The following is a 24,806-nucleotide window of genomic DNA, read 5'->3' as shown; positions in this document are numbered from 1 at the left end:
AGCAACCTATACTAAGTTGTTGCGCTAGCGATGGTCTTATAGTTTGGCTATAAGCAGTTCTATAATCTGATGATACTATAATCATGAGTCCTGACCATGACTTTTAGCATATAAGCACTATATTTCAATGTCTAATCTTAATGTTTTTGGCTCTAGTTGGTAAAGTTAAAACACCATTTCTTTTTTTTTTTTGAAAATAATGTTAAATTATATTCAAAAGTAAAAATATTGTTTTACAACTAGTGCATCATTCTGTTGAAATTTTCAAATAGAAAACATGTTAAATTGTCAAAATCTAGTGCCTAGCCAAGTAAGGAGAGCATTGTCGTAACGTCGATCTCCCTTGAGTCCAATTGTCAGAAGTTTGTTCCGCATATGCTTGTCAATGTGCTGAATAAGGCGTAGGGGAGGATTGGGGGCCTCACCATGTTTCCTCTCATTACGCTCATGCCAAAGAGTATAAATCGTTGCCTGGAAAACAGAGGATGCAAGGAACTGCTTTGTACGATCTCTCCAGTTGTTGCACATGGAGGGAATTATCAAAGACCAGCTCGTGGAGAAACGAGTCCCAAAAATGACCTGAGCAATGTTTTCCCATACCTCCGAGCTGAAGCTATAGGAGAAAAACAAATGGTCTCTAGTTTCAGTAGCATTACAGAAAACGCACTCCCCCAAGTGCATGATCATTTCACTTTGTGGACAGAAGGAAATGCATGATCAGATCATAGCTGAAGCGAAAGAACTCAAGAAAGCTTTGTATAAGAAAAGGGAATAAGAACATCACTTGCGACCAACAAGGCTAATGACCGTGAAAGGGAGAAGGTTATGCAGTAAACTGGCACATTGCTCTGACTTCACTTTTTTTTTTTTTCAGGTTTCTGCCATATGTAACACTTGAGTAGATTTGGTGTCTCTTGTCGCTTTTCTTGGCTAACCAAGAGAAATTCTACAAATAAGATGACAAGCACTGCTGGAAAGCAATCCCATGTGTGGTTCACAACATCGAGAAAAACAGAGAGAAGAACAAGCAACCTTCAGTGATGGTTAATTTAGTTAGGGTCCTAAACTTGGAGGTGAATAATCATTAATTAAGAATGTGGCTGTGTTTCTTGAAGCTCAAGACGAATCCTCCACCACGTGTAATGCCACTTCCTCCATCTTGAGACTCCAATAAAAACGGGAAAAAGGGTACTAAAAATGAAAACCGATGTCAGGACAACGGTTTAAAGAGGAGCCAAAATCAGTTAGGAACAAACCCAAAGACGCAGTTTCTGAAACAGTAGTGGAACGTGAAGCTTCGGAGTCTATTTTATAGTTATTGGGTTTTAAGAGAGAAACATAAGTAGAGATACACTGGAGATTATGGTATAATTCCAATGCTCTCTCTAAAGTAGTGTGCTGAATATTCATATGATACATTATTGTGTAATGTCCCACAATAGAAAGATATAGTGATAAATATTCATATGATATATTATGTCATGTCCCATAATAGAAAGAGATAGTGACAAGAATTACATAAAAACAAAAACAGACATGACTCCACCATATACTACTCCTAGCTCAATCTCCCCTTTGGAGATGGCTACACTGATTCCTAACACTCTCACCGACACATCACACGCAAACAACACACAAATCCACAATACAAGGAAGAGGAGAGAACGCAAGAGCCGTTGGATTAGGATGAACTTTCTTTCTTGTCATCCCACGGCTAGCAGTCACTCTCTGTTTCTCTCTTCGGAACAAAAAAAAACGATCACACAAGTAGTAGTAGGAATCTTATAGTCTTTGACTATATAGAAGATCAGTTGGTTCAGAGGACGGGGGAGAAGTTGAGGCGGGAAGTGTAAGTTGCTTTGGGAGCCCAATTTCTAGGGACAACGTCGGTGGCTGAGAGTGTTTTACCGGCAGACAAAGTGGTGAGCTTGATGGAGAATGGTCCCTTGAGTGGTCCTCCAACGATGCACCAGTTGGCTCCCCATACGTGCTTCATCTCTAACCAATCCCTAGCTCCTGACTGCACCAAACATTCAGAACACGAGAAAACCCATCAGTCTTTAGTCTTTACACTTTGAGTCTGTTTTATTGTTACTTTTTAGAAGACTTTTGAGTGGTGTGGTGTGCCTTTTCAAGCTAGTTGGTCAATAAAGATTCATCATTATGCTCACTCCACTAAGATCTTTTCATCCTTTTTCTTATTTAGTACTATAAATAAAGCAAGACTTTTGAAGTGGAAGTACTTTGTGGTAAGAAAAAAGGAACGTTAAAGAAGTGAGTGCAGTTTGGTTATGAAGAAAGAAAAAAAAAAAAAGGTTACTTGGCGAATGTGCATGGAGCCAATATCGCCTTCTCCGTCTTCAAACTCGACCAACAGAGATAGCCAAAATTCAGTTGATCCTTCATTCACATGGAACGCTATGTTCTTCCCTCTGTATTTGCATGCCGTCCTTTATTTTATTAAGCAAAAGAAGTAAAGTAAAATATACTGTCAGTGAGAAAAAAGAGATAGATACACAGATCAAATGGTCAATGGTCAAAAATGGTTGGGACCATAAAAAACGAGATCGCCGTTAAAGTTGCCTCTTTAGTTTAATACATTCACACCCAATTGTGAAAAAAATCTAATTGTTTAACCCTGTTTAGCCCCGTTACCTAAATAATTCCTACTTCTCTAATCTGCTCGTGCACTGTCACGAGTTAGTTATTGACTGAGCATAAGCATTAAATAATATTGAGAACTATATATATCTTTATCAGCAAAAATAAATGAGGATAAATATATATACGTACCGGCGGTAAATGACGGGGATGAGGCCACGGTTACGGAGAGGGCCAGACTCACCGGCAATAGCCAAGCGGCCGAAGACGGCACCACTGAGGTCGAAGTGAGTGCTGGTTTTAGAGCAGCCGGGACACTCATCGGTGATAATGACGGTAACGGCTCTCCTGGAACAAATGCTCTTGTCTAAGCAACGAACCTTGTAACAAGCGCCGCAGCCTTCACCGTTTTTGAAGAGGATAGGATTCACCGCTCCAACCCTCGCATGTAACGGCTTCACATCCACCAACGTACCGTACCCACACGCTCCTCCTACATTTTTATACGCAATTCCGGTCGTATATAATTAAATTAATAATTAATTAGCCTATAGTGTCTATCACTAATCTAGAGTGTAACTGTAATAATTAATTAATAATGTGTTATATAATTACCGTCACTGCCGTCGCCGTTGGGGCTTCCGTACCAGGTAGCGACTGCGGGAAGCCAACGAGAGCTGGACACGTGGCGATGGGTCGTAGCCAAACCGGACGAGCCAACAAGAAGCTGCAGGAAAACAATGCAGAGTGTAGCTAACATGACCGGAGAGAGCTGCATTTTCTGCCGGAGTTATTTTCCCGAGCAGAATCGGAGCCGGAAAAGGTGAAGAAGTTAGTTTACCGACAGTGAGTGTGAGAGAGAGAGAGTGTGAGTTATGTAAGAATTGATATGTCAGTGTTGTTGTTGTTATTATATAGATCCAGAAAAAAAAAGGTAGAAGCAAACTGCTTTCTGTGGTTTCTCTTTTTGTTTTGTAAAAGTTATATTTGGTACCGGTTTAGTCCCTTAGCCATTGGTGTAATTTACGGTAAGATACCACTAGGAATCGGACCCCACCGACAGTTAAGGCGTCGATTTCGCACGATCCAGCGTGTCATTGTCAGGAGGGGACCTAAAAGGGTGTTTTCGTCATTTAAAAGATTCGACCGTTGAAAAATTTTCCGCATGATTCTGTGGTAGAGAATAAGAATCCGTTAAGAGAAAGAGAACTGACTCGATCTTTAATTCTTCTATTGATATGTTTCATTCATTTACTGATGTTTATTTGGTTACGAAGATAACAAATATTTTTGTTCAGCAACGTTTATACTATATAATAACTAGTATATGTATCTATGAATGAATGAATGTAGTTGAATGGAGTAATGGATAAACGCAAACGAAATCTTGATGGCCAATCTCGTGCGCACAACGTATCAATCATTTCATTATAAATATTGGAAAACTAGTAATATATATATATATATAATAATGTTAACGGTTTTCGCGCTAATTTGTATGATGTAACGAACAACCACCTTAGCTTACTAATGACAAATTAGGTTTTTGTTATTGTTGTTAGTATTAACTTTGGTGGGGCATTACATAATAACTATTTATCATTCAGGCCGGAATATAATTATAAAAGTGGATCCACGATTTGATTGTTTTATCACAATGCACATGACTACTAAGCTATGGGGATAAAAATAAAACTTTTAAAAGGAGATATGTGTAGCGTCAATTACGGTTTCTATAAAAATGATTGTAATATAGGGACAGTGGTGGTATTTTAAAGCGTAGTGCCAAAAAATATATAAATAGACATGACTGATTTGTTTGGTGTATATATGCACTCAAATAATGCTTGCAAAGTTTTTACTTCAAAGATTTCTCTCCATGTGTAGTCTTTTTGTATTCAGAGTTTTCGAATCATTGCCTCATTTAGTTACTACACAGAAAAATCAGAATCAGTTCGTCAATTGTGTACTAAGTATTGATTTAAGTACTATTAGACGATTATAGAATGTGAAAGAGTGGTGTTTAAAAGTCAAAATGTACAACTGATTCACATGAAGTAAATGAATAATTAATTATGCGGGTTTAATTGTACATTCGAATCTTATCGAGTTCACATCAGAATCAGATCATTCTTCCCCGCTCCCACCAAACAAACCCTCTCTACCATTCTTCCAATTTACACCAGACTTTGACTTAATACTATTTAACATTTATATAAACCGGTCTTTGAATCCAACATTATAAACTAAATTACTAAATGTAGTAGAACCTAGTTTCAAATAGTGATTTGACAAGACTCAAGAGGTAACAAACCGTAATGCAGCTAAAGAGGTAACAGATCTTTTTTTTTTTTTTTTTTTTTTGATCAAAGAGGTAACAGATCTATGACAAACAATCAACAAGTAGTTTTGTTAAAACAGTTTCCTTATTTTTCATTTGTTTGCAGACAGCTCGACAAACAAGTGACGACTTAGCAGGATTGGTCCTATCTTTTCGTAATGAATATTTCATTGAGTGAATGTCTTGCCATAGATCTTTTTCGTATATAGGAAGAATCAGAAAGAAGGATGCTCTGATTCCGTGTCTCGTTCTGCTTTGTTACAAGCCGGTTTAAAACTTCTCTCACCTTAATAATTCTCTTCTCCGTTTGGGCCGCCTAACAGTCACTTTCGGCCCAATTTAAAAACAGGCCTTAGAAAAAGAAAAAAACACAATGCTGCGTGGGTTAATATACAAGATGTGGGTTAAATGTAAAATATAACTAAAGTTAGGGGTTGAATGCCGAAAAGATTAAAACGCTAGGGAGTCGAACTTAATATAAAGTGGAAAATAGTTTATTCATTTAATTGTTAATTAAACTATGTTGAAGTTTATCCAAATCTCGTCTCGGGACGAGAGCATCTCTGTTTCGGAAAATTCGAATCTCCCACACCTATAATAAAAGCTCAAAATACATTTCAACCGTCCATGTTAAATCCAACGGTCAATAAATGGCGCACACCTGCTTTTCGTGAATAATATTAAATACAAGAATTAGTTTTCACACGAGTCCTCCTCCTCTCTTCAATTTCGGTTAAAATCATTTTTTTGTTTCTTTCTTCTGTTAGCTCAATTCTCCGTCGTTGCTTCTCCGTTCTCCGGTCAATTCAGATTCCTCTGAGAGAGATTTTTCTTCTTCTTCCTCTTCTTGTGTTGGCGAGTTCCGCGTGAAATAATACATGAAAATGTTGGCAGCGATGGACTCGCGTTCTTCTCTCCATCATCTTCATCGTTCCATTGCTCGCGTTGACCTTTTCGCCGGTGTTCGAATGAAACGATTCTGTAAAAGTCCTGTGCCGAGTATGCCTCGAATATGTGGAAACAATTTGTGCTGATTCGGCTCTTCTTCTTTGGTTTGTTTGTTTTTTCTCTTTGCATCTGAATTCCGAGATCCAATCGAAACTGTGTGATACTCGTAGCGTCTTTTTTTATAGGTCAGTGATCTTTGCTGGTGAATAATTTGTTGTTCGTTACGGGTTTAGAAGTTTGTGTTTAGTGGGAATTGTGACTTGTTAGGGTTTGTTTCGAGCTCTCAAACACTTTAGGGTTTTGAGAATTGTGGAATTTGGGGATTTTTTTTTTTTTTTTAGGTTTTTCTTGAATCGTGAAGTTGTTTGTGTCTTTGCTGGATCTCTGAAATGGCTGATAAGAAAGAATTAGGGTTACAAAAGACTACTGTCAATTTGAAAGAGCAATTGGCTAGAACTACTCTGAAGAATCTGAGGTTACAAGGGCACACGTACATTGAGCTACGTGAAGATGGCAAACGTTTCGTATTCTTCTGCACTTTGTGTCTTGCTCCATGCTACAGCGACACAATCTTGCTTGGACACTTGAATGGAAACCTTCACAAGGAGAGGTTGGCATGTGCTAGGATCACACTTCTTGGAACGAATCCTTGGCCTTTCAGCGATGGTGTCCTTTTCTTTGATAGTTCAACTGGAGCAGAAGAAGAGAAAGCTTCAATCGCTGGTGGCGAAGATGTTCCCTGTCAGTTGCAGCATTGCGGAGATGAAGACAGATTTGCTATTGTCGAGTATGATAACAACAGGGTCATTGAATCAAATGGAGATAACCAGCCTGCTGAGGTTTCTGATGATGAAGCTAGTCACTGTGCGGATAATCTGATTATTTCTGGTGTGCTAATTAAGGAGAAAGCTCTTGATGTGGAAGCAAAGTTCATTGGTTTTGGCCGAATAGCTGCCAGGTTGTTTGAAACCAAAGGACGCACAACTTGGATTGATAAACTATGGTGCGAGTGGTTAGGAGACGAGGGTCCTTCTGATGAGGAGAAGGCTACGGTCCCAGATCATGACTTTGCTATCGTTACATTCTCCTACTTCTACAATTTGGGTAGGCTGGGTTTGCTCGACGATCCGAGCCGACTTCTCACATCTAGTCAGTCACCAGAATCATGTAACGGCGAGGACAGTTGCAGGAAGAGAAAGAAGTCTTTTTCGGATCCAGAGGACACTAGTGATTCTCTGTGTAATCAGTATGACTCTTCTGAGGAGGTTTCATCAGGTCGTAATTCAAACTCTTCAAGAGCTCTAATTGCTGATTATGATGATAGTCTCATGAGCAAGAGAGTCGTGAAGAACAGAACGGTAAGACGAGAGCTGAGGAGGCAACAGCGGATATTTTCTGAAAGAATATGTGAAGTCTGTAAGCAAAAGATGCTACCAGGAAAAGACGCGGCAGCTATACTTAACTTGAAGACAGGAAATCTTGTATGTGGCAGCAGAAACCTCCTGGGGGCGTTTCACCTATTTCACGTGTCTTGTGTTGTCCATTGGTTTCTCTTCTGTGAGAGTGAAATACTTGGGAGCAAGATGGTGAGTGGAAAAGGCAAAAAGAGATGCACAAAGCATAGTGGTCAGACTGGTGTGAAGTGGAATCAGTTGGCAAACGACGTGAGCTGGCAAATATTTTCGGTGTTCTGTCCAGAATGTCAAGGCACCGGCATAAACATTGAAGGAGGTGTGATTGAGAGAGACACGTTTCCGCTTTCTCAGGTATATGTGTGATACTTTCACTATCTCAAAAGAGCAGTTTTCTTAACGTGTTTGAATCTAACGTTACATATTTTTGTATATGAATTGGCAGACATGGAGGTTCCAGGTGAAAGTGAGCGAAGGTAGAAAAGCATGGGTGAAAAATCCGGAGAGGTTGGAGAATTGCTCAACAGGATTTCATTTCCCGCAGCAGCCTGATGAGTCTGGTCAGGTTCCGGTTCAGGTAAATATTATAGCACCACAAATCCGATTTGGACCATTTTGATCGTCTTATAATAATAACATGGTGGTAAATGAAAACGTAAAAATGTGGATGATATGCAGGAGGAGAGGGTACAGATGATGAAACTGGTTCGTTTCTACCGAGTAGAGCTGTAATGTAGGAAACAACTCATTTCCTCTTCCTGTTGTGTAAATAAGGGCTTTGTCTCTCACGTTTTACAGTTCTCTGTAAATTTACATTTACTTTGTTACTATCTGATTGATTACTACTTTGAAGCCCAATTCACTCTTTTTTTATTTTGGTCTATAGACACTGACAAGAAAAATTCAAACATTTTAAAAAACCTAAATCAGGGTAGGCAAATAAATTGCAATTTTTGAAGTTAGAAAAAAATGGATCCCGTGAATGAGGGATTGTCTCGTGCAGACCCGACCCACATAACTCATCTCAGTCTAGCCTATGCTTTTAATGAAACCAGCTAATTCCAATCCCAATCCACTCACTTTACCAATTTTCTTGGCAACGTTTTTAATGTATAAAGAAAGACTCGTACCATAACACACATAAAAAGTTAATTAAAACTAAAGTTTCTACTTCTTCTATCTCACAGTATTAATTCGCCGTTATCAGTCAAATCTAGGGGCCCTTTATAAATTACATTCCTTATTTTTTATTTATAATAAAAAAAAAATATTTTGTTTTAAACGATTGTAATCCGACCATGAGCAACATCATTTGTGTCGCATTCTACTGCCACTATCATCTTTTGGGTGCACAAATCTATCTTGAGTTGAAGATAAGCCTCCTTTTTCACCCATGCTCTCATCTTCTCACATCATCACATATCCACATATAAATAATTCGAGCATAGAAGAAGCAAGCCAATTTGTGTCGTTACTTTATTTTGACTTTATTAATGTGATCATTATACAATTTTAAGGAATCATCACTCTTACACATATACATACACACACTCTTATTACATATATGCATACTGATTCCAATTGGTATATATATAACTATTAATTATATATACACATGTATATTTATAATTAGAATAGAAATAGACACATAAACATGAAGCAAAGTAGGAACAAGTAGACTCTGCTTAGTGACTCCTCCGCCTGCATTGCTCGCCGCCTCGACCGGACATTTGTGTCACGGTAAGGAGCCACGTTGCTCGAAGATGGATCACCGAATAGCCTCCGGTGTACCATTTCGCATACAACACCCATAACCGGATCAGGCATTCTATACATGTATCCTTGACTTTCCCCTTCACCTAAACGTTGACCAACCCCTGTTCTTACGTTGTAAACCGGACCGGATGGTCTTTTCGGTACCATTGAACCGGACTGGGGAGTTTTCTGTCCTCGGCCGTAGATCGGGACAAGTGTAGCCTCGGAGACATCGGATTTGCATACGGGACATTTCGGTGGTTCCCTCTTACAGTCGTACTGATCGATGCGTTGTCTTGAGTTGTTGGAGGAATAGGTCCACTTATGAATGCAGGGCCAACAAAACAAGTGGCCACATAAAGTCACGACCGGTTCTCGTACCTGATCCAAACATATATTGCAGTCGAAGTCTCCTCCTCCAGAATCACCTAATGTTGTGTTGTCTTCATTCTCTATCTCCATTTTTACTGAAACACACAAGACAAAAACACATTCACTTGACCAGTCGTTTGCTTATTTAATGAGAATCGCCTAATTAGTAAACCACTAAAGTGTAGTTCCAATGACGAAATATAAACTGATGAATTTTTTCAAGAAAAGAAGAAACATGATCAAAAAATATGAAGATCAATATCGATCATAACAGAATTGCGTATATACAAATAATGATCGATCTTGAAACTAAACTTATTTTAAACACACCAACGTAAAGTAAGGATTAGCAAAACAAAAAAGAAGGCAAGGATCTTATTCTTTGACAGGCTGAAGTTATGAAGTCTTGACCTAATAAATCACTTCGGTTTCGACAACTTTGCTCTGTTTTCACTTAAATCCTAAAACACGTTATCTTATAAGAAAAAAAAGCCAAATAATAAAAAAAGAAACGGAGTGGTTGATTAAACAGAAGAAACAAGTGATAGATAAGTTAACAAACTAATAAAAACACATCTACAAAAGAGTTGAGTCGTGTGATGATCTATAAACTGATACAGTTTACCAAAAAAAAAAAGAATAATCTTTTTTGAGTAGTAACTCAAAAACAGTGCAGATCTATTAGTTTGATGCCTTTATATATACACACACGCAACAACATAAACACAAGAAAGGGACGTACTCGTTGTAGAGATTTGTAAAAGCACCGATGGATCTCTTCTGTCTTTAAAGACTTTGGAAAACTTGAGAGAGAACTTGTATTAGTTTATGCTACAATGGCCAGAAGAGAACAGAGGAAATGACTTATTTTGGGGTTTAGAGAGAAGCACAGAATGGGTAAGAAGAATATTAGATCGAGGGTGGTGCAGAAGCACGAGACCCTATAATATACACAAACACACACACACACACAATTATTTGTATTATTTTTGTTTTGTAAGGTGCAAAATGAAAATCAGGAGAAGAAACGTCTACCTAAAATTATACTAATAAGTAGATAAAGTAAAACGCCATTCTTTTTTTTCTCCCTCCTTAAGCCTGTCTTTATATTTTATGAAAAGGTCAGCAACGGATCAGCTTCGTTTAAAAAGTAAACAAGATACTATAAACCATAATTTTATTCACAACTAAGTATATTTATAGAAAATTAATTATTCAGTTTGAATAGAATTTTGTTGACAAAAAACAAGTGGAAATATGGTAAATGTCCCCATGAGTCCATCCATGGACCCATGACTTTATAGGGAGAAAAAATAATATTGCAAAATTCCCCCATAAATAGTATCATATTTCACAAGATAAGAATTTGGCTCTGAAGAAAGAAAAAAAAGATAAGAAGTTGGCAGCTTCTGTTTCTGGCAACACAACAGTAGATACTGCCCAAAGCTCTATGACGTGGAGCTTCATGGCTGCACCGTTACACCATCATACAAAAATTCACCTTATAAAACAAAAATTCATGTAATATTTGTAAAATTCTGCTTATTTCGGTGCCTTACCTCTTTTATATTTTCAGGATTTGTAATTATTAGGTGTTGAATGAATAACAATGGCAATTTTGGTAAGTTGTTTTAATCAAAGGAGGAATATGAGGAGGAGGAGAATGATAAAGTTTTAATGAAAGCCTGAACTAAAGGTCATATTCAACCAATGGTTGAATAGTTTATAAACCACAAAGATAATTAGGTTACACGTCACGGGAGCAAAAGGAGCCATTGGTGTCACCAGACCATATTTAATATTCCACATATATATTAATTTGCAGAAGAAGGCAACCCCAAAAAATCCAGTTATAGTAAAACATTGCCTTAACTTCGTATACGTTGTCTCGTCACTGTTATGTCTGATTATGATCATGGAGCTTAACTAATGTTGTTAGATGAGTTAATATGTGCTATATACTGCTACATTTTTAAAAAAAATATAATTTTGAATAAATAACTTATAGTACTATTTAAATTTGTAGTCTACGAGTACTATCTTTTAGAGGAAAACTATCAATTACTAATACCTTATAGTACTATTTAAATTTGTAGTCTACGAGTACTATCTTTTAGAGGAAAACTATCAATTACTAATACTCTCTTTTATCATAAGCAATCACGCAGTCCGACTTACGTAATTTCACTATATTCATTATTGTGAAAAGTGTTTCTTTAGAAAACGATATACCAAAGCACGTAAAAACAAAATCTCTGTTTACTTCACACAAAAAAAAATGAACAATATGTTTTTTCATCTTAAATATTAATAATGTAGAATGTAGATATCATGCAGCCAGGTGTTGGACAATGGCAAAACCTTTTTGATAAAAAGTCAGTCATTTACCTAATCTTTTTTTTATTTTTTTGGTCGAATTCAAGAAATTAACATATAAGACTTAAGGAAACTAAGAATTTACTTCATCAAACCGATACAGAGTAGAAAGATAATTTTCACCCTAGGTGTTTACTGTTACACTACATAATGTAGATAGATAGATTATTCGATTGACAAAACATCCCGAGAAAATACAATTATCATTTTTAAAACGACAATAACAAAATTGGGATACAGTTGTAGCTAGCTTTCTATATCTGGGGTTAAATACAGTTGTAACTTGTAAATATACAAATACTATTTTTAGAAAATGTATATAAATGAATATTATAATATATAAACACGTTCGTGATAATATATTCAAATTATCATATGAAATTATTGGAGCAAGTTGCATTTAACGATCCGGACCGGAGAACTGAGCCAAGGAAATGGGCGGTTCCCAATTTATTATGGATATCAGCCATTGGTAGTTTTTTTTTTTTTTGGTTCAAATCAGCCATTGGTAGTTAGAACCAAAATTAATTATACTGTAGTATTAAACTTCTCTATGAAATTTTGGTTAATTTTATGGTTTCTCTCAATGGATTAAAATTAGTTAACAGTAACTTTGTTTTTGCATGAACTGATTCATACTATTGTTTCTTCTAACCAATGATCCGGTATATCCGCAACATTTTTCTCTCCTCCTATAACTTTTTCAAGGACACACGAAAGAAAAAAAACGAAAAAAAAACCAAAGAAGTTTAGAAAGAAAAAAAAATCGAATGTGACAAAAGAGAAATAAAAAGGAGGAGGAAACATAAACATGGAGATTGCTCATCATTGTTTGGTTTCTCTATCTTTCAATCCTCCTTTTGTGTGGACTTGCCTTGTCTCTCCACATCTCTCGTAATTTACACAATTATTTAATATTTTACTCATGTTTTGTTTATTAAAATATTATTTAGATTTGTTGAAACGAAATCTGATATTTCTATGGTGCATATGCAGTTGATGACCTTGAGTTACACCAAGCTACAAGCCGAGCCCTTCTCCAGGCAAAGGCAAGTAAGTAATTAACTTCCACAAATTTGTATCATATATTGATCATAATCTTGTGTGTTTTAAAAACATGCTCAATTGATGATTAGTATTAGCTAATCCTTCCTAATAAGAAAGATTTAATGATTGCGTTCGTTAATAACATTTGTTAACAGCATGCCAAGAAGATTTTGCGACCAAGAATTACACAATCATAACGAGTAAATGCAAAGGACCAAATTATCCGGCCAAAATATGCTGCTCAGCCTTCAAGGACTTTGCTTGCCCATTCGCGGAAGCTCTTAACGATGAGAAGACAGATTGCGCCTCCACAATGTTCAGCTACATCAATCTCTACGGTCGTTATCCTCCTGGAATATTCGCTAACATGTGCAAAGAAGGCAAAGAAGGCCTCGACTGCACCGACGTCAAGCCCGCTGCATCATCTTCCCATGCATTGATCCCTCTTGTTCCGAGACTTGCATTGCTAATCACCATTTTTATCTTGTTTTGCATCTTCTAAAGACAATCTTATATATCTATGTCAAGATATGAGTTATATAAATAACCCAGTGTTAGTTGTTGTGTGAACACATATGTTATGGTTTCGAATCTTGGCCAAATAAACTATAAGTATATATGGTCCCAAAGCCTAAAACTCTTTGGTTGCGCCAAGTAAATAAAACCATTTGTTACAAACACATGATAAAACTAGCATTCCATAACGTGTTTTTTTGGATCAAGAACATGTGTGTTTGAACATAAATGGGCTGAGATAATAATCTCCCAGGCCTTATAAAGGTCAGTAGAATACAATTTAGCAAGAAAAAGTAATTAAATAGAAACATGATGAACTCCTCATAAACATAAATCATGCTTCTTGTCTTGGTGGGTAACACTTTAATTTAATCCAAAGCACCGAAACACTAAAAAAAATCAGTACATTCTTTTGGTTGTTGATCAATTGGGTAAACAATTCCAAATGAGAACAATGCAAAGGTTATCGGTGAGCAGTAACAAGCGTCTCGATGAACCGTAACCCATCAAACCTTGGAGCAAACTTTTCATTCCCTCCATCTTCTGAACCTTCCTTCTTCCTCTGTTTTCCCTTTGAATCCTAATCAAAATATATTAATTAACTCGTTACACTTCCGAATCCATGAAAACAAAACCTCTTATCCAACCTTGTAATTCAATAAATTTGTTTGAGATTACTTATTGTAAGAGTACTTCATGAAACAGAGCAAAAACAGAGGAGGCAACTTTGATGCTACCGATAAACAAAGAGATTGGTTCTGTTTTTTTTGTTTTACCTGACGGGAATGATTAGATTCCGGGGAAGAGAAGGAGACGGAGGTGTTGGTAGAGCCAGCAGAGATGGCGGTGGCTGAAGCAGCAACAGAGATGGAGGCAGCAGCAATGATTCCAGATTTCTTCATGTCTCGGGTCAACAAATTATCCCAAACTCGTGGACTCTGTTTTTTTTTTTTTTTTTTTGTGTGTGTTATATAAGATAAATTTGCAACCGTAGACAGATGAGAGAAAAATGTGGGAAAAAAAATTGAGGTGTTTGCTTTCTATAGCCGACGGTTTATATACGCAATGCTAGTTGACCATTTGTTATGTATCTATACCGTTTTGCCCTTTTTCCAAATATCTTAAGTATGTTTTCGTTGTGTTTAATTACGATTAAGATCATTGGTAATGGTACTTTAGAAGAAAAAAAAATGTATCTTCTAGGAGAATTGGTATGGTTAATACTTAATATGGTCAAAGAATTGAGAAAAAAAAAAGTACTTTTGAGGCCTTTGAAGTTAGAACCACACAAAGAGGTACATGATTGGTTGATCTGTTTAAATGAAAATGGGTCCATCGTTGGTTGGTAAAGTCACCCACGTGTCCAGACAATTGTTGCAACTGTGAGTTGGTGTTGTTTTTTTGAGCATGTAGTAAAGAAATCAGCTTTCTAGTTATTGGACAAGTATACCCATCTTCTTTCTCGTTATTTACTGTTGCTATTCTATGGCTCATAAGATAAGGTTCGAGAAAATGAAATACTCATAAGATAAGGTTGAAGGCACTAATAATATGACGGGGGAACGAGGGTGTTGGACAAGTGGTTCTGATTATTTTTTTTTTGTCTTTTGAGAACCTAATCTCATAAACAAATTGATGTAAAGAAAAACTGATTTGTGGATATGAACTTAACAGATCCATATTGGTTTTCTGGTGAGATGTTGTCTGCTTCAAATTTAATACTATGTGTTAACACATTTACTCTTTGATAAAGACATGACAATTGACAGCCTATACTCCTAATACTAATAAATTATGTCCAGTCACTATTTTTGAAGAGAAACCGAGTAGTGAAACGTTTTACTACCATCAAACTCTGACATGGTAACAAACACATGAACGTACAAAGCATCTTATGGTGGCGTATAGGATCCCCCAATTAGTAGTTGTTAATTAATTACTAAAGTTTTGATTGAAGATGTATGGATACAAATAAAAAGCGCTTTGCGGCTATGTTTTCTTGAGGGATGGGTTCTTAATAATTAACATTTTACTTTTGGAGGACTTTATCGTTTGCGCATTCTCATAATCTTGTCCACATATCTTTACTTTTCTCACCGGCCAAAAAAAACTTATTCGGTCCATATCCGTATCTTAACGTGAATCATTGCTCATGCCGCAAGACCAAGAACCAAACAACTTGTTCTACTCTTAAATGTAAAATATTTGGTGTCCCCCAAAAGAAAAAGTAGCCAAGAAAAGAATGTAAAAACATTTGCTGACCAAAGTGAATGTATAATATCTGCCCAGAGAGGTTCAATATGTTGAATAGAATCTTACAAAGATGTCCAGGAAAAGAAGGAAGCAACTAAATGGCAATCCTGAGAACTAGCTTTATTACAGCTTCAAACAAGTTCTTTACAAGAGTTTGTATTCCAACCATCTCTAAGGAGTTCACTACCATCATCACAAGGATGCAGAGGCTAATATGCATCATAAAGTTACAATTAACTCTGATCATAATGTTTCTGATACAACTGATAACTGAATATGTTATACAGACAAGTTTAGCTGACCAATGTGACTACGAATCCCAAAAACAAGCAGTAGACAATGCCTAGAAGATGCTGAGATTAAAAAAGACCAATATGATGCTAGACTTACACAAGACCAAGATCAGAAGACTCTCCAAACAGTATCCTTGCTATCCCAAAACATCTTTAGAAAACGTATCAAGGAAGAACAGTATAAATGTTGACAAGCTAGTTTCCTGCACAAAAGCAGAATGGAATCAAAGAGCACCAAAACTATCTTCTGTGACTTTCAGTTTGATGACAAGACAAGAGACCCACCCACAGAACACCTATATAAACATTCAAACTCAAATCAAAACCAAACTCTTAACAGCCAATCTCATCTACATCGAACCTACCAAAAAGATTGAAACTTTGGGGGTTCCCCAACCTAAAATACAACCTTCTGCTATGCCTAGTTTCATTTGGTCATAAAATCAACACATTCTGCTATGTCTTAAGCCACCATCATGGAATCCAAAGCATCATTATACCTCAGAACGAAACCTTTTTTCAGCTTTCACGGTTTAAAACTTCACCCACAAACGTATATCTCCATCTAAACTATTACTTCAGGTCCCATCCAGGTTCCTCAGATGGTCTCCTCCGTGATCGGCGATTCACTGGATATGCCTTATTTCGTATACGAACTAAATCTTCCATACGCCTTGTAAAGTAGAGAAGAGAGAAAAAGTAGAGCAGAGACGAAACAAAATCTGAGATTCTCTCTAAGCGCTCGCTCATCGACACATAAGTTCGTAAACGAGCTGAAGATTCTCCGGTTCCACCGATAAAATCATAAAAACCACAGCGCAGCGAAACGACGTAGTATGTACAATAGTTGTAAATTCAAAGGATGTAATTTGTAAACTTAAACAAAAGGTGGCAAAATCGAAATAATTAAAATCCTTAGGGAGTAAAAGTATAAATAAAGAATAAAGAAAGAAAGAGTAAAGTCGGTTTGGCCTGTTTCCTTCTTCTTTCATCCTTATCTCTCTCGAGTCTGAACAAACTAAACAACTCCATTTATTTATTTTTTGCTCCACTTGGGACTTTTCTTTTTGTAATTAAACAAACCAAAAAAACGTTTTCCTCCTGCTTCCGTTTTCTCAAAGGTTCGAAGAGAACGAAGAACAAAGCAAGCTTTTTTTTTGTCATTGGCTTTTCCCCCAAGGCTTGATCTCTAAATCGAGATTTCCTTATTTTTGATCCTCTCTCGATCTTAGTATTCGGATTCAAATGGCGTCTGGATCTTCGGGTCGGGTCAACTCAGGATCTAAAGGCTTCGATTTTGGCTCCGATGATATCCTCTGCTCTGACTACACCAACCAGGACTCTTCTAATGGTCCTCACTCCGATCCTTCCATCGCTGCTTCAAACATGGTGAACACATATACATATTTCGTCTTCCGTTGTGTAATTTTTAGTTCTGGGCTTTGCTCAATTATTGGTATTTGGGAATTTTAGGGTTTCGATTTTGGTATGTGATTGCTAGATAGATTGTGATTGATGAGGAAGAACAATTGTATTTCAAATTGATCATTATGATGATTACTGAGCTAGTTTGTTGTTTCATTTTTTTTTTTTTTTGCTTGCAGGAGTTCCATAAAACGAGGATGGCTAGGTCTTCGATTTTTCCGACAAGCTCTTACAGCCCACCGGAGGACTCTTTGAGCCAAGACCTTACTGACACTGTCGAAAGAACCATGAAGAAGTATGCTGATAACATGATGCGTTTTCTTGAAGGCATCAGCTCACGCTTGTCCCAGCTTGAACTCTATTGTTACAACCTTGATAAGACAATTGGGGAAATGAGATCGGAGTTGACTCATGAGCACGAGGACGCTGATGTCAAGCTTAGATCTCTGGACAAACATCTTCAAGAGGTAAGTGTATTTTGCAATTGTTTATGAATCCTTTTTTTTTTTTTTTGTTAATTTTAATTTTTAGAACTATGATCAGCATTGGAAGTTTTGAGACCATGATATATATACATATTCTGTTGTTGTAGGTGCATAGGTCAGTCCAGATTCTCAGAGATAAACAGGAGCTAGCAGACACTCAGAAAGAGCTAGCAAAGCTTCAACTTGTGCAGAAAGAGTCATCTTCTTCATCTCAGTCTCAGCATGGTGAGGATCGGGTAGCTACTCCTGTTCCAGAGCCTAAGAAGACCGAGAACACCTCAGATCCACACAACCAGCAGCTTGCACTTGCTTTGCCTCACCAAATAGCCCCACAACCGCCAGCGCAGCCTCAGCCGCAGCCACAACAGCAGCAGCAGCAGCAGTATTACATGCCTCCTCCTCCTACACAGCTTCAAAACACACCTGCCCCTGCCCCTGTTCCCATTCCACCCTCACAACCCCAAGCACCACCAGCACAGAGTCAGTACATGCCTCCACCTCCTGCTCCATGCCACCCAAGCTCAGCCCAAACTCAGTCATTCCCGCAGTACCAGCAAAACTGGCCTCCCCAGCCACAGGCTAGGCCACCACCGTCAAGTGGAGCTTACCAAACATACCCGCCTGCACCACCAAGCAACCAATCCCCTATAGAATCGTTGCCAAGCAGCATGCAGATGCAATCACCATACTCTGGACCTCCACAACAGTCTATGCAAGCTTACGGATACGGCGCACCACCACCACCACAGGCTCCGCAGCAGACAAAGATGTCTTATAGCCCCCAGACAGGCGATGGATATCTACAATCAGGACCTCCTCCTCCTCCTGCCGGGTATGCCAATGCCATGTATGAAGGTGGGCGAATGCAATACACACCACCCCAGCCGCAGCAACAGGCCCATTGCTTGCAAGGTCCACAAGGTGGTGGATACGCTCCCCAGCCTCACCAGGCAGGTGGCGGTAACACTGGTGCACCACCTGTTTTAAGATCAAAATACGGAGAACTGATAGAGAAGCTAGTGAGCATGGGGTTCAGAGGAGACCATGTGATGGCCGTGATTCAGCGGATGGAGGAGAGTGGCCAACCCATCGACTTTAACGCCCTCTTAGACAGATTGAGTGGACAGTCCTCAGGAGGGCCTCCCAGAGGAGGATGGTGAAAGTCTCATAATATATCCCTTCCTTGTCTACTTGTATCTTTTTACAACAATAAAAACTGGGCTTTTCCTCCCTTGTCTTTGAGTTACTCTATAAGGCCCTAGTTTTATTGGGCCCAGTAGATTGGGTCTGTTGTGTATTCTTCTTATGCGACTCAATTTTCGTTTTCTTAAAAAGCCCTATTATTTTGTGTATGTTTTTTACTTTCAATGTTCCTTGTGAATTGCTAGGGCTGGGCAAAATAACCGATAACCAAATAACCGACCGAAACCGAACCGAAAAAAACCAAACCGAACCGAACCGAAATTCTTCAAATACCCGAATGGTTAGTAAAAATCTATATCCAAACTAATCGAAACCGAACCGAACCGAACCGACAATTAAATGGTTAACCGAAATATCCGAAAACCTAGAAGATATCAAATATTATATACTTAATATTATGCAAACTATAAAATAAACTTAAAATATAAATTATTTCTAGATTCAAAACAATTAAATATTTTAAATAATCAATATATGTAAATGTTATTATTTTGAATTTACAAAGTTAAATACTATTTTGTAAAATTGAATCAATATTTTTCCCTTTTTTGTATTTTTGTTATTATATATTTGGTTAATTTTGGTTATATTCGGTTAGTTTTGGTTATATTTGGTTTATTTGGTTAATGTTAATATAATTTATGTTAGTTATGGTTATTTATTTAAATAACCAAACCGAAACCGAACCGAAAGAAACCGAACCGAACCGAACCGAAATTTTAAAAATATTCAAATGGTTATTATATTACTATATCCAAAATAACCGAAACCGAATACAACCGAACCGAAACCGAATGGTTAACCGAATGCCCAGACCTATGAATTGCGATGAGTGCTTATCTTTTTGCTCAATCTTGTGCATCAAGAGACAAGAGCAGCTTTGTGTTTGATCGCAGAGTTGTTTATATCGAATCTCGTTCGTAATTTTTTTTTGAAAAAACACTGGGCAAGCTTATAATTTAATTTTATAATAATGAAATAAATATTTCTGTACCACAAAGTAAAAAAAAACATATCCCATGAAAGGAAATAGATTTGCGTGAATCCCTTAAAACCAAATTAACTCAAAAAAAAGAACTGCGCGAAAGCCAAAAAATTGAAGAGGCGGCAAAGTTGTTATTTTCAAGCAGCGCGGGTTAGAGTCTGGCGCCCACTAAACCACACCCGCCAAAACTCATCTTCAATATAAACCCTAATCCCCCAATCTCCCAATCACTAACTCATCATTCTCAATTTCTCGATCTCTCAATCTCTCTCAATCTGTCAATCTCTCTGTTCCATAAAATCAACAAGATGATGACGCCGGTGAAGAAACATCTCGCAATCAGACCAGTTGAGTTCTACGGCAACGGGCTTCCACGACCTCGTTTCTTCGATAATCCCAAGTTCAACTCTTGCCGTGTTGATCCGCCACTCTCTGTGTTAGATCCGCTTCTCACATGGGCAAGAGACGCTCACTGGTCCATGGGTGGTCTCAACTTCACTCGTCTCCGTCTCCAGGGCCGAATCGAAGGAAACGTCAACAAGCTCCGTGCCCAGCTTGAGAAATCTACCCCTGTGAAACTCGAATCCGGAGTTTCTGAGAGGAAGAAGAAGAGATCTGGTTCTGAATCTCCTCCTCCGGCTCCCGTTATTGTCAAACGAAGGAGATACTTAGATCTGAACGATTCTGATGACGAAGAGGAGGTCGGATCTGAAGATGAAGGTGTGGTTAGAATCAGGAGAAAGCTCTCTGATGAGTTTGATAGAGTCGCTGAAGACAACAATGCTCAAGTGGTGGTCAACGCCAACAAGAAATCAATTAAATCGGAATTGGTTGAGAAGATTTTGAAGAAGAAGAAGACTGAGAAAGTGAACAAGACGAGTTCAACGAGGACATCACCAAGATTGGCTAAGCGTAGATCCTAATTTGTTTTCGTATTAGTCCCCTCTTAAATCTCTATGTAGGGTTTAGATTTGAAGAGTGTAGTCTTTTTTTTTTTTGTATTTGTGCTTATAAATATGAACTTCTCTGCTTTTCTATGAATTTAAACCAAGGAACCAGATTGAATGTATCAAATTGATTCTTTGTATACAACAAAATTTGAGAATCAAAATTTCACTGTTGGAAAAAAATGACAACAGTTTTTTACAAGTGATTCTCTCAATGTCTGTGAGAACAAAGTTTTTTCAACTTATGTTCATTACGACGTCCTGTGACTTTAGCCAACCTACACGATTGTTCGATCATCAGTTTATAAATGGAGTCTTGTTCATGTGGAACAATCCCAAAGTCATCACCAAACGTTTCCATGCCTTCCATGAATAGCTGCCACACCAATGTCCCTGCTCCTGCTTTCCTTCGCTTGGCTGATTTGTAAACCACATCGAAGATGATTCTGTAGAACTTATCTCGCTGTGATGGTTCGTAGTCTTTGTTCAGGTTCGAGAGTCCAAACTCTGTGAACAGAACTGGCTTCTTTAGCTCTTTCATCCCGTCTTCAATGTGAGATTGCATCCATTTCACCACAAACTTTAGCTTCTCTTCAAAGGTCTGATTATGAAACCTGCAAATACATATATGTATCAACATAAGATGTAAAAAGAACACTCCAAGAGCTCAGTCAAATCATAATCTTGATTCTCTGTTCCAGCTGACTTACCAGTGATCAGGGTAGATATGAACGGATGCAAAATCGATGTTTGAGGAATTAGAGTTTTGAACAAAGTCTGATCCAAGCGCAGAGGCCCACTGTTCTGGATTAACAGTCAGCCGTTTTGGATTCTCAGGACCATAGAAACCTTCCAAGCCTACAGTGAGGAGATGCTTGTCGTCAATCGATTTAATGTACCCCGTCATTTCGTCTATCCAGTCCTGTGATCCCGCAAAGAAACAACACATTAACATGTTTGCGGAATAAGAAAACAATGTGAATGATTCTTTCAAGGTGAAATGGAGGACTCACTTGGAGAGTTTTGCCAGAGACATCAGTAGTGCATCGTGGCTCATTGATCAACTCCCAAGCGAAAATCGTTGGATCATTTCTGTACTCTATTCCAGTTACTGAGTTCTTCCGAGTGAGCAGAGTCTGCAAAAATCAGCAAAATAAAAATTCGATCTTTAACACACTCACTCAAATGATCTTCTAATGTTGAATCATAGCAGCAGCAAAAGACCATTTTACCTTGAGATAATTTTTGAAGTAATTGCGGATAGAAGGATCAAAGAAGAAGGAATCATTGGAAGAACTGAGACCAACACCTTCTTGCCATGCCCACTTCACATACTGACTCTTCCCTCCGTAAGCTTGCAAATTGTTCACTAAGCTAAGTAGCAATCTAACATCATGTTTTTTCGCCTCTGCGATTACATGATCCAAGGCCTAAACCAAACATTATACAAATTCCATTAAAACAAGACAGACCTGGACACTTAATTGAAGAGAAAGAACAGTATGGCCCATTTTACCTGAAAGACTCGCTCATCGAATCGGCCAGGGGAGATCTGAAGAGCGTTGTAGCCACCGTCATTGAAAGCCCAAGTTCGACAAACAGTGAGGCCCATTTTAGCACCAGCTTCAAGCATTTCACCGACAAGGTTTCTGCTCTGTTCATCAACGGCATGGGCCATGAACCAATACGAGTTCCACCCATTGACATAGAGAGGCATATCATCAACAACGAACTGAGTTCCGTTCCTTTTCACAAACCCTAGCTTTGGTTTCCTCTCGTGATTCAACCACAAATCCCTAAATGTGAGATAGATGAAAGCTGCGCATATAAAAAAACCTAGGATTCGTAGCATTGGCCTGTTCCTTGCAGCCACCATCATGCCTTCCTCCTTCCTCCTCCTCCTCCACAAACCCAGAATTGGAGAAAACAGCTCTTTGAATTTGAGTCAGTCGGTGGCCACCCAGAAGAAAAAAAAAGCCTGAGCCTTGTTCAGTGGTTGTGTCCCAAAATCCAAACTTTTTTATGAAATCAAGAAGGAAATAGCAAATCCTTTATTAAAAAAAATTGACCAGATTTGAAAAAAATGGCTCCTAATTGAAACAATGCAGAAAAAATATATTTCTGAATGAATAACTGAATGAACCACAGAGACACAGATCTCTATATATCTTTGATGTTTTTGTATTAGTTTAATTGTGTTTACTCTTACACAAATTATATACTAAATAAATGGACCCCAAATTACTGTAGTTTTCTGTAATACTATGTTTTTTTTTTTTTTCAATGAAGTAATCTGATTTTGTTTTGTGAAATAATTAAAGAGCTTTTTGGATTTTACCTGCCAAATGGACAAGGCATATAGTGATGTTTTTGTTTTCTACAAAAGTTACTATGTTTTGGTAAGTTGTATCTTCCTAGAAATTTGATATTTTTAATTACTGATCTAGATAAAATAAGTAAGTAATTGAAGAGAAAAGATCAGAACTTTGACCCACCAACGGAGAGTATTTAAGACATAATAAAACTAAAAGAGACTAAACAAACATTTGAAAGTCTCTAAGAAAAAGTAAATAAACAGGTCACATGCGTTGGAGTGTCATCAACTTCGGATTTTTGAGAAATGTTCATTGTTGTTCATTCATGTGACGTGAATACCTTAACTGTGAACCCTTTTAATAATTTTCACTTCTGAAATTATTATACTGTTTACAAGATCATTCCCTTTACTACTAAAGTTCCTAACTCATACTATTATTACCAACTCATTTAGAATATACATAAAACGGTTAATTCAGACATATAGATTAAATATTTAGCTTCTGCATAGAGTCAACATCTACTTCTCTTTGATGAAAATGAAATCATTCGAGGTCATGTTGCCCACGTTTTGTTTATGAATACGATGATAGCATATACTATAGATAAGCATGACAACTACATTTGTGGTAAGATTTTCTTTTTATCCTTGTAGTTTAGCCAAAACTAAATATTAAGTTACGATAACAAAATTTGTGAACCAGTTCATCACAATCGTCTCCGCTTTTGTACTTTTCTAATGTTTTGTTAACTACTTTTTTTTTTTTTGCCGACATGTATTGTTAAACTACTTACAAGTTACAAGTTTACAAGTAAAGGGTGTGGTACTGCGGTATATAATTAAATAATAGACAGAAGTAAAATACTTAATTCTTGAATGTTGTCGGTGACGCTTTTCTAGCTACTTTTAACACCCGGAACTGTAGAGTCATTCATAATAGTATAATACATATTATAAAGATTTTTATTGAACGTAAGCAATGAGATTGAATAACACGTGAAGAGAAATGCAAACAAAATCTAAGAAAGATATATAAAAGATGATTGAGAATTATATTCATTATAGTCATAGATCAAGAATATGGGAACATGTTTTGAAAATATAAATCCTTTTTGTCAAATATGCATAATCGTTCACTCACTTGTTTTATAAACTATGCTTTGACTTGGATTGGGCACCTTCTAACAGTAGTTATTAATGCTACATGATGAAGAATACTCATCACTTTATAAGCTTTTACCTAACAACTGCCGTATGGGTCATACCTAATCACATGCACTTCCTCCTTCAAACACAATTTATCTTCCCCCATTGTTGTCACAGTATATATGTTTCATAGTTTCTGGGTCATTGTCATCTTTCAAATCATATATAAGTTGATTGACCCCAAAAAAAAACTTCTTAAAAAATTTCTGTTACAAAGTAGAAATTTAAACGTCTTAAAGTATACAAAAATGAAATGTTGACAAATGATCTAATTGTTAGTAGCATGAGTTAACTCACAGAATTTTCAAATACTTCAATAGTTAA

The 24,806-nt window shown here is 37.3% G+C and overlaps 7 protein-coding genes, 1 long non-coding RNA gene and 1 pseudogene across 11 annotated transcripts; 4 read left to right on the top strand and 5 right to left on the bottom strand.

The window, feature by feature from the left end:
• Window positions 1-1,449: 1,449 nt before the first annotated feature.
• On the bottom strand, window positions 1,450-3,607 carry LOC104717386 (expansin-B3). The gene is made up of 4 exons (XM_010434944.2): window positions 3,217-3,607; window positions 2,794-3,094; window positions 2,321-2,450; window positions 1,450-2,020 (listed from the first exon to the last, which is right to left on the bottom strand). Exons 1-4 carry the CDS (start codon window positions 3,377-3,379, stop codon window positions 1,817-1,819), a joined length of 798 nt encoding a protein of 265 aa, XP_010433246.1. The 5' UTR covers window positions 3,380-3,607; the 3' UTR covers window positions 1,450-1,816.
• Window positions 3,608-4,878: 1,271 nt separating this feature from the next.
• On the top strand, window positions 4,879-8,160 carry LOC104717385 (uncharacterized). Its single transcript, XM_010434943.3, has 4 exons — window positions 4,879-4,933; window positions 5,049-7,656; window positions 7,748-7,879; window positions 7,981-8,160. The coding sequence occupies exons 2-4, from the start codon at window positions 6,280-6,282 to the stop codon at window positions 8,032-8,034; spliced, it is 1,563 nt and encodes a 520-aa protein (XP_010433245.1). The 5' UTR covers window positions 4,879-4,933; window positions 5,049-6,279; the 3' UTR covers window positions 8,035-8,160.
• Window positions 8,161-8,764: 604 nt separating this feature from the next.
• On the bottom strand, window positions 8,765-10,619 carry LOC104717384 (E3 ubiquitin-protein ligase RMA2). Of its 3 annotated transcripts, none has more exons than XM_010434941.3 (2): window positions 10,172-10,619; window positions 8,765-9,524 (listed from the first exon to the last, which is right to left on the bottom strand). In XM_010434941.3, exon 2 carries the CDS (start codon window positions 9,517-9,519, stop codon window positions 8,932-8,934), a length of 588 nt encoding a protein of 195 aa, XP_010433243.1. In that variant the 5' UTR covers window positions 9,520-9,524; window positions 10,172-10,619; the 3' UTR covers window positions 8,765-8,931. The 3 variants fall into 3 exon arrangements, with proteins under 3 accessions (XP_010433243.1, XP_087326202.1, XP_010433244.1); XM_087470076.1 differs by lacking the exon at window positions 10,172-10,619 and adding an exon at window positions 9,760-10,141; XM_010434942.2 differs by lacking the exon at window positions 10,172-10,619 and adding an exon at window positions 9,841-10,141.
• A 1,922-nt stretch (window positions 10,620-12,541) lies between these two features.
• Window positions 12,542-13,532, top strand: LOC104717383 (GPI-anchored protein LLG3-like; annotated as a pseudogene). Its single transcript, XR_015568762.1, has 3 exons — window positions 12,542-12,699; window positions 12,802-12,858; window positions 13,008-13,532. The product of XR_015568762.1 is annotated as a GPI-anchored protein LLG3-like (transcript).
• Window positions 13,533-13,647: 115 nt separating this feature from the next.
• LOC104717382 (uncharacterized) lies at window positions 13,648-14,562 on the bottom strand. Its single transcript, XM_010434938.3, has 2 exons — window positions 14,145-14,562; window positions 13,648-13,948 (listed from the first exon to the last, which is right to left on the bottom strand). Exons 1-2 carry the CDS (start codon window positions 14,268-14,270, stop codon window positions 13,832-13,834), a joined length of 243 nt encoding a protein of 80 aa, XP_010433240.2. The 5' UTR covers window positions 14,271-14,562; the 3' UTR covers window positions 13,648-13,831.
• A 1,154-nt stretch (window positions 14,563-15,716) lies between these two features.
• On the bottom strand, window positions 15,717-16,553 carry LOC104717381 (uncharacterized). Its single transcript, XR_756193.3, has 2 exons — window positions 16,415-16,553; window positions 15,717-16,210 (listed from the first exon to the last, which is right to left on the bottom strand). It is a non-coding gene; the product is annotated as an uncharacterized LOC104717381 (long non-coding RNA).
• Window positions 16,208-19,176, top strand: LOC104717380 (uncharacterized). The gene is made up of 3 exons (XM_010434937.3): window positions 16,208-17,303; window positions 17,519-17,806; window positions 17,932-19,176. The coding sequence occupies exons 1-3, from the start codon at window positions 17,160-17,162 to the stop codon at window positions 18,982-18,984; spliced, it is 1,485 nt and encodes a 494-aa protein (XP_010433239.2). The 5' UTR covers window positions 16,208-17,159; the 3' UTR covers window positions 18,985-19,176.
• A 1,144-nt stretch (window positions 19,177-20,320) lies between these two features.
• On the top strand, window positions 20,321-21,053 carry LOC104717377 (uncharacterized). The gene has a single exon (XM_010434935.3). It carries the CDS (start codon window positions 20,321-20,323, stop codon window positions 20,933-20,935), a length of 615 nt encoding a protein of 204 aa, XP_010433237.1. The 3' UTR covers window positions 20,936-21,053.
• LOC104717378 (mannan endo-1,4-beta-mannosidase 5) lies at window positions 21,054-23,279 on the bottom strand. Its single transcript, XM_010434936.3, has 5 exons — window positions 22,476-23,279; window positions 22,192-22,389; window positions 21,973-22,095; window positions 21,670-21,881; window positions 21,054-21,573 (listed from the first exon to the last, which is right to left on the bottom strand). The coding sequence occupies exons 1-5, from the start codon at window positions 22,836-22,838 to the stop codon at window positions 21,171-21,173; spliced, it is 1,299 nt and encodes a 432-aa protein (XP_010433238.1). The 5' UTR covers window positions 22,839-23,279; the 3' UTR covers window positions 21,054-21,170.
• Between the last annotated feature and the right edge of the window lie 1,527 nt (window positions 23,280-24,806).

This window comes from Camelina sativa, chromosome 10, assembly GCF_030686135.1.
Source record: "Camelina sativa cultivar CO46 ecotype springtype chromosome 10, ASM3068613v1".
In the NCBI taxonomy this organism is placed as follows: domain Eukaryota; kingdom Viridiplantae; phylum Streptophyta; class Magnoliopsida; order Brassicales; family Brassicaceae; genus Camelina; species Camelina sativa.
This window is presented reverse-complemented; position numbering and strand designations above follow the sequence as displayed.

Coding starts and splice junctions, on each gene's coding strand:
- LOC104717382 (XM_010434938.3), bottom strand. CDS start 14,270: ATGAAGAAATCTGGAATCATTGCTGCTGCCTCCATCTCTGTTGCTGCT. Junction 13,949..14,144: donor AATCTAATCATTCCCGTCAG/GTAAAACAAAAA, acceptor TATTTTGATTAG/GATTCAAAGGGAAAACAGAG.
- LOC104717380 (XM_010434937.3), top strand. CDS start 17,160: ATGGCGTCTGGATCTTCGGGTCGGGTCAACTCAGGATCTAAAGGCTTC. Junction 17,304..17,518: donor CCATCGCTGCTTCAAACATG/GTGAACACATAT, acceptor TTTTGCTTGCAG/GAGTTCCATAAAACGAGGAT. Junction 17,807..17,931: donor TGGACAAACATCTTCAAGAG/GTAAGTGTATTT, acceptor CTGTTGTTGTAG/GTGCATAGGTCAGTCCAGAT.
- LOC104717385 (XM_010434943.3), top strand. CDS start 6,280: ATGGCTGATAAGAAAGAATTAGGGTTACAAAAGACTACTGTCAATTTG. Junction 7,657..7,747: donor ACACGTTTCCGCTTTCTCAG/GTATATGTGTGA, acceptor ATGAATTGGCAG/ACATGGAGGTTCCAGGTGAA. Junction 7,880..7,980: donor CTGGTCAGGTTCCGGTTCAG/GTAAATATTATA, acceptor GATGATATGCAG/GAGGAGAGGGTACAGATGAT.
- LOC104717377 (XM_010434935.3), top strand. CDS start 20,321: ATGATGACGCCGGTGAAGAAACATCTCGCAATCAGACCAGTTGAGTTC.
- LOC104717384 (XM_010434941.3), bottom strand. CDS start 9,519: ATGGAGATAGAGAATGAAGACAACACAACATTAGGTGATTCTGGAGGA.
- LOC104717378 (XM_010434936.3), bottom strand. CDS start 22,838: ATGATGGTGGCTGCAAGGAACAGGCCAATGCTACGAATCCTAGGTTTT. Junction 22,390..22,475: donor TCGATGAGCGAGTCTTTCAG/GTAAAATGGGCC, acceptor TGTTTGGTTTAG/GCCTTGGATCATGTAATCGC. Junction 22,096..22,191: donor ACTTCAAAAATTATCTCAAG/GTAAAATGGTCT, acceptor TGATTTTTGCAG/ACTCTGCTCACTCGGAAGAA.
- LOC104717386 (XM_010434944.2), bottom strand. CDS start 3,379: ATGCAGCTCTCTCCGGTCATGTTAGCTACACTCTGCATTGTTTTCCTG. Junction 3,095..3,216: donor CAACGGCGACGGCAGTGACG/GTAATTATATAA, acceptor ATAAAAATGTAG/GAGGAGCGTGTGGGTACGGT. Junction 2,451..2,793: donor ATCCCCGTCATTTACCGCCG/GTACGTATATAT, acceptor AATAAAATAAAG/GACGGCATGCAAATACAGAG.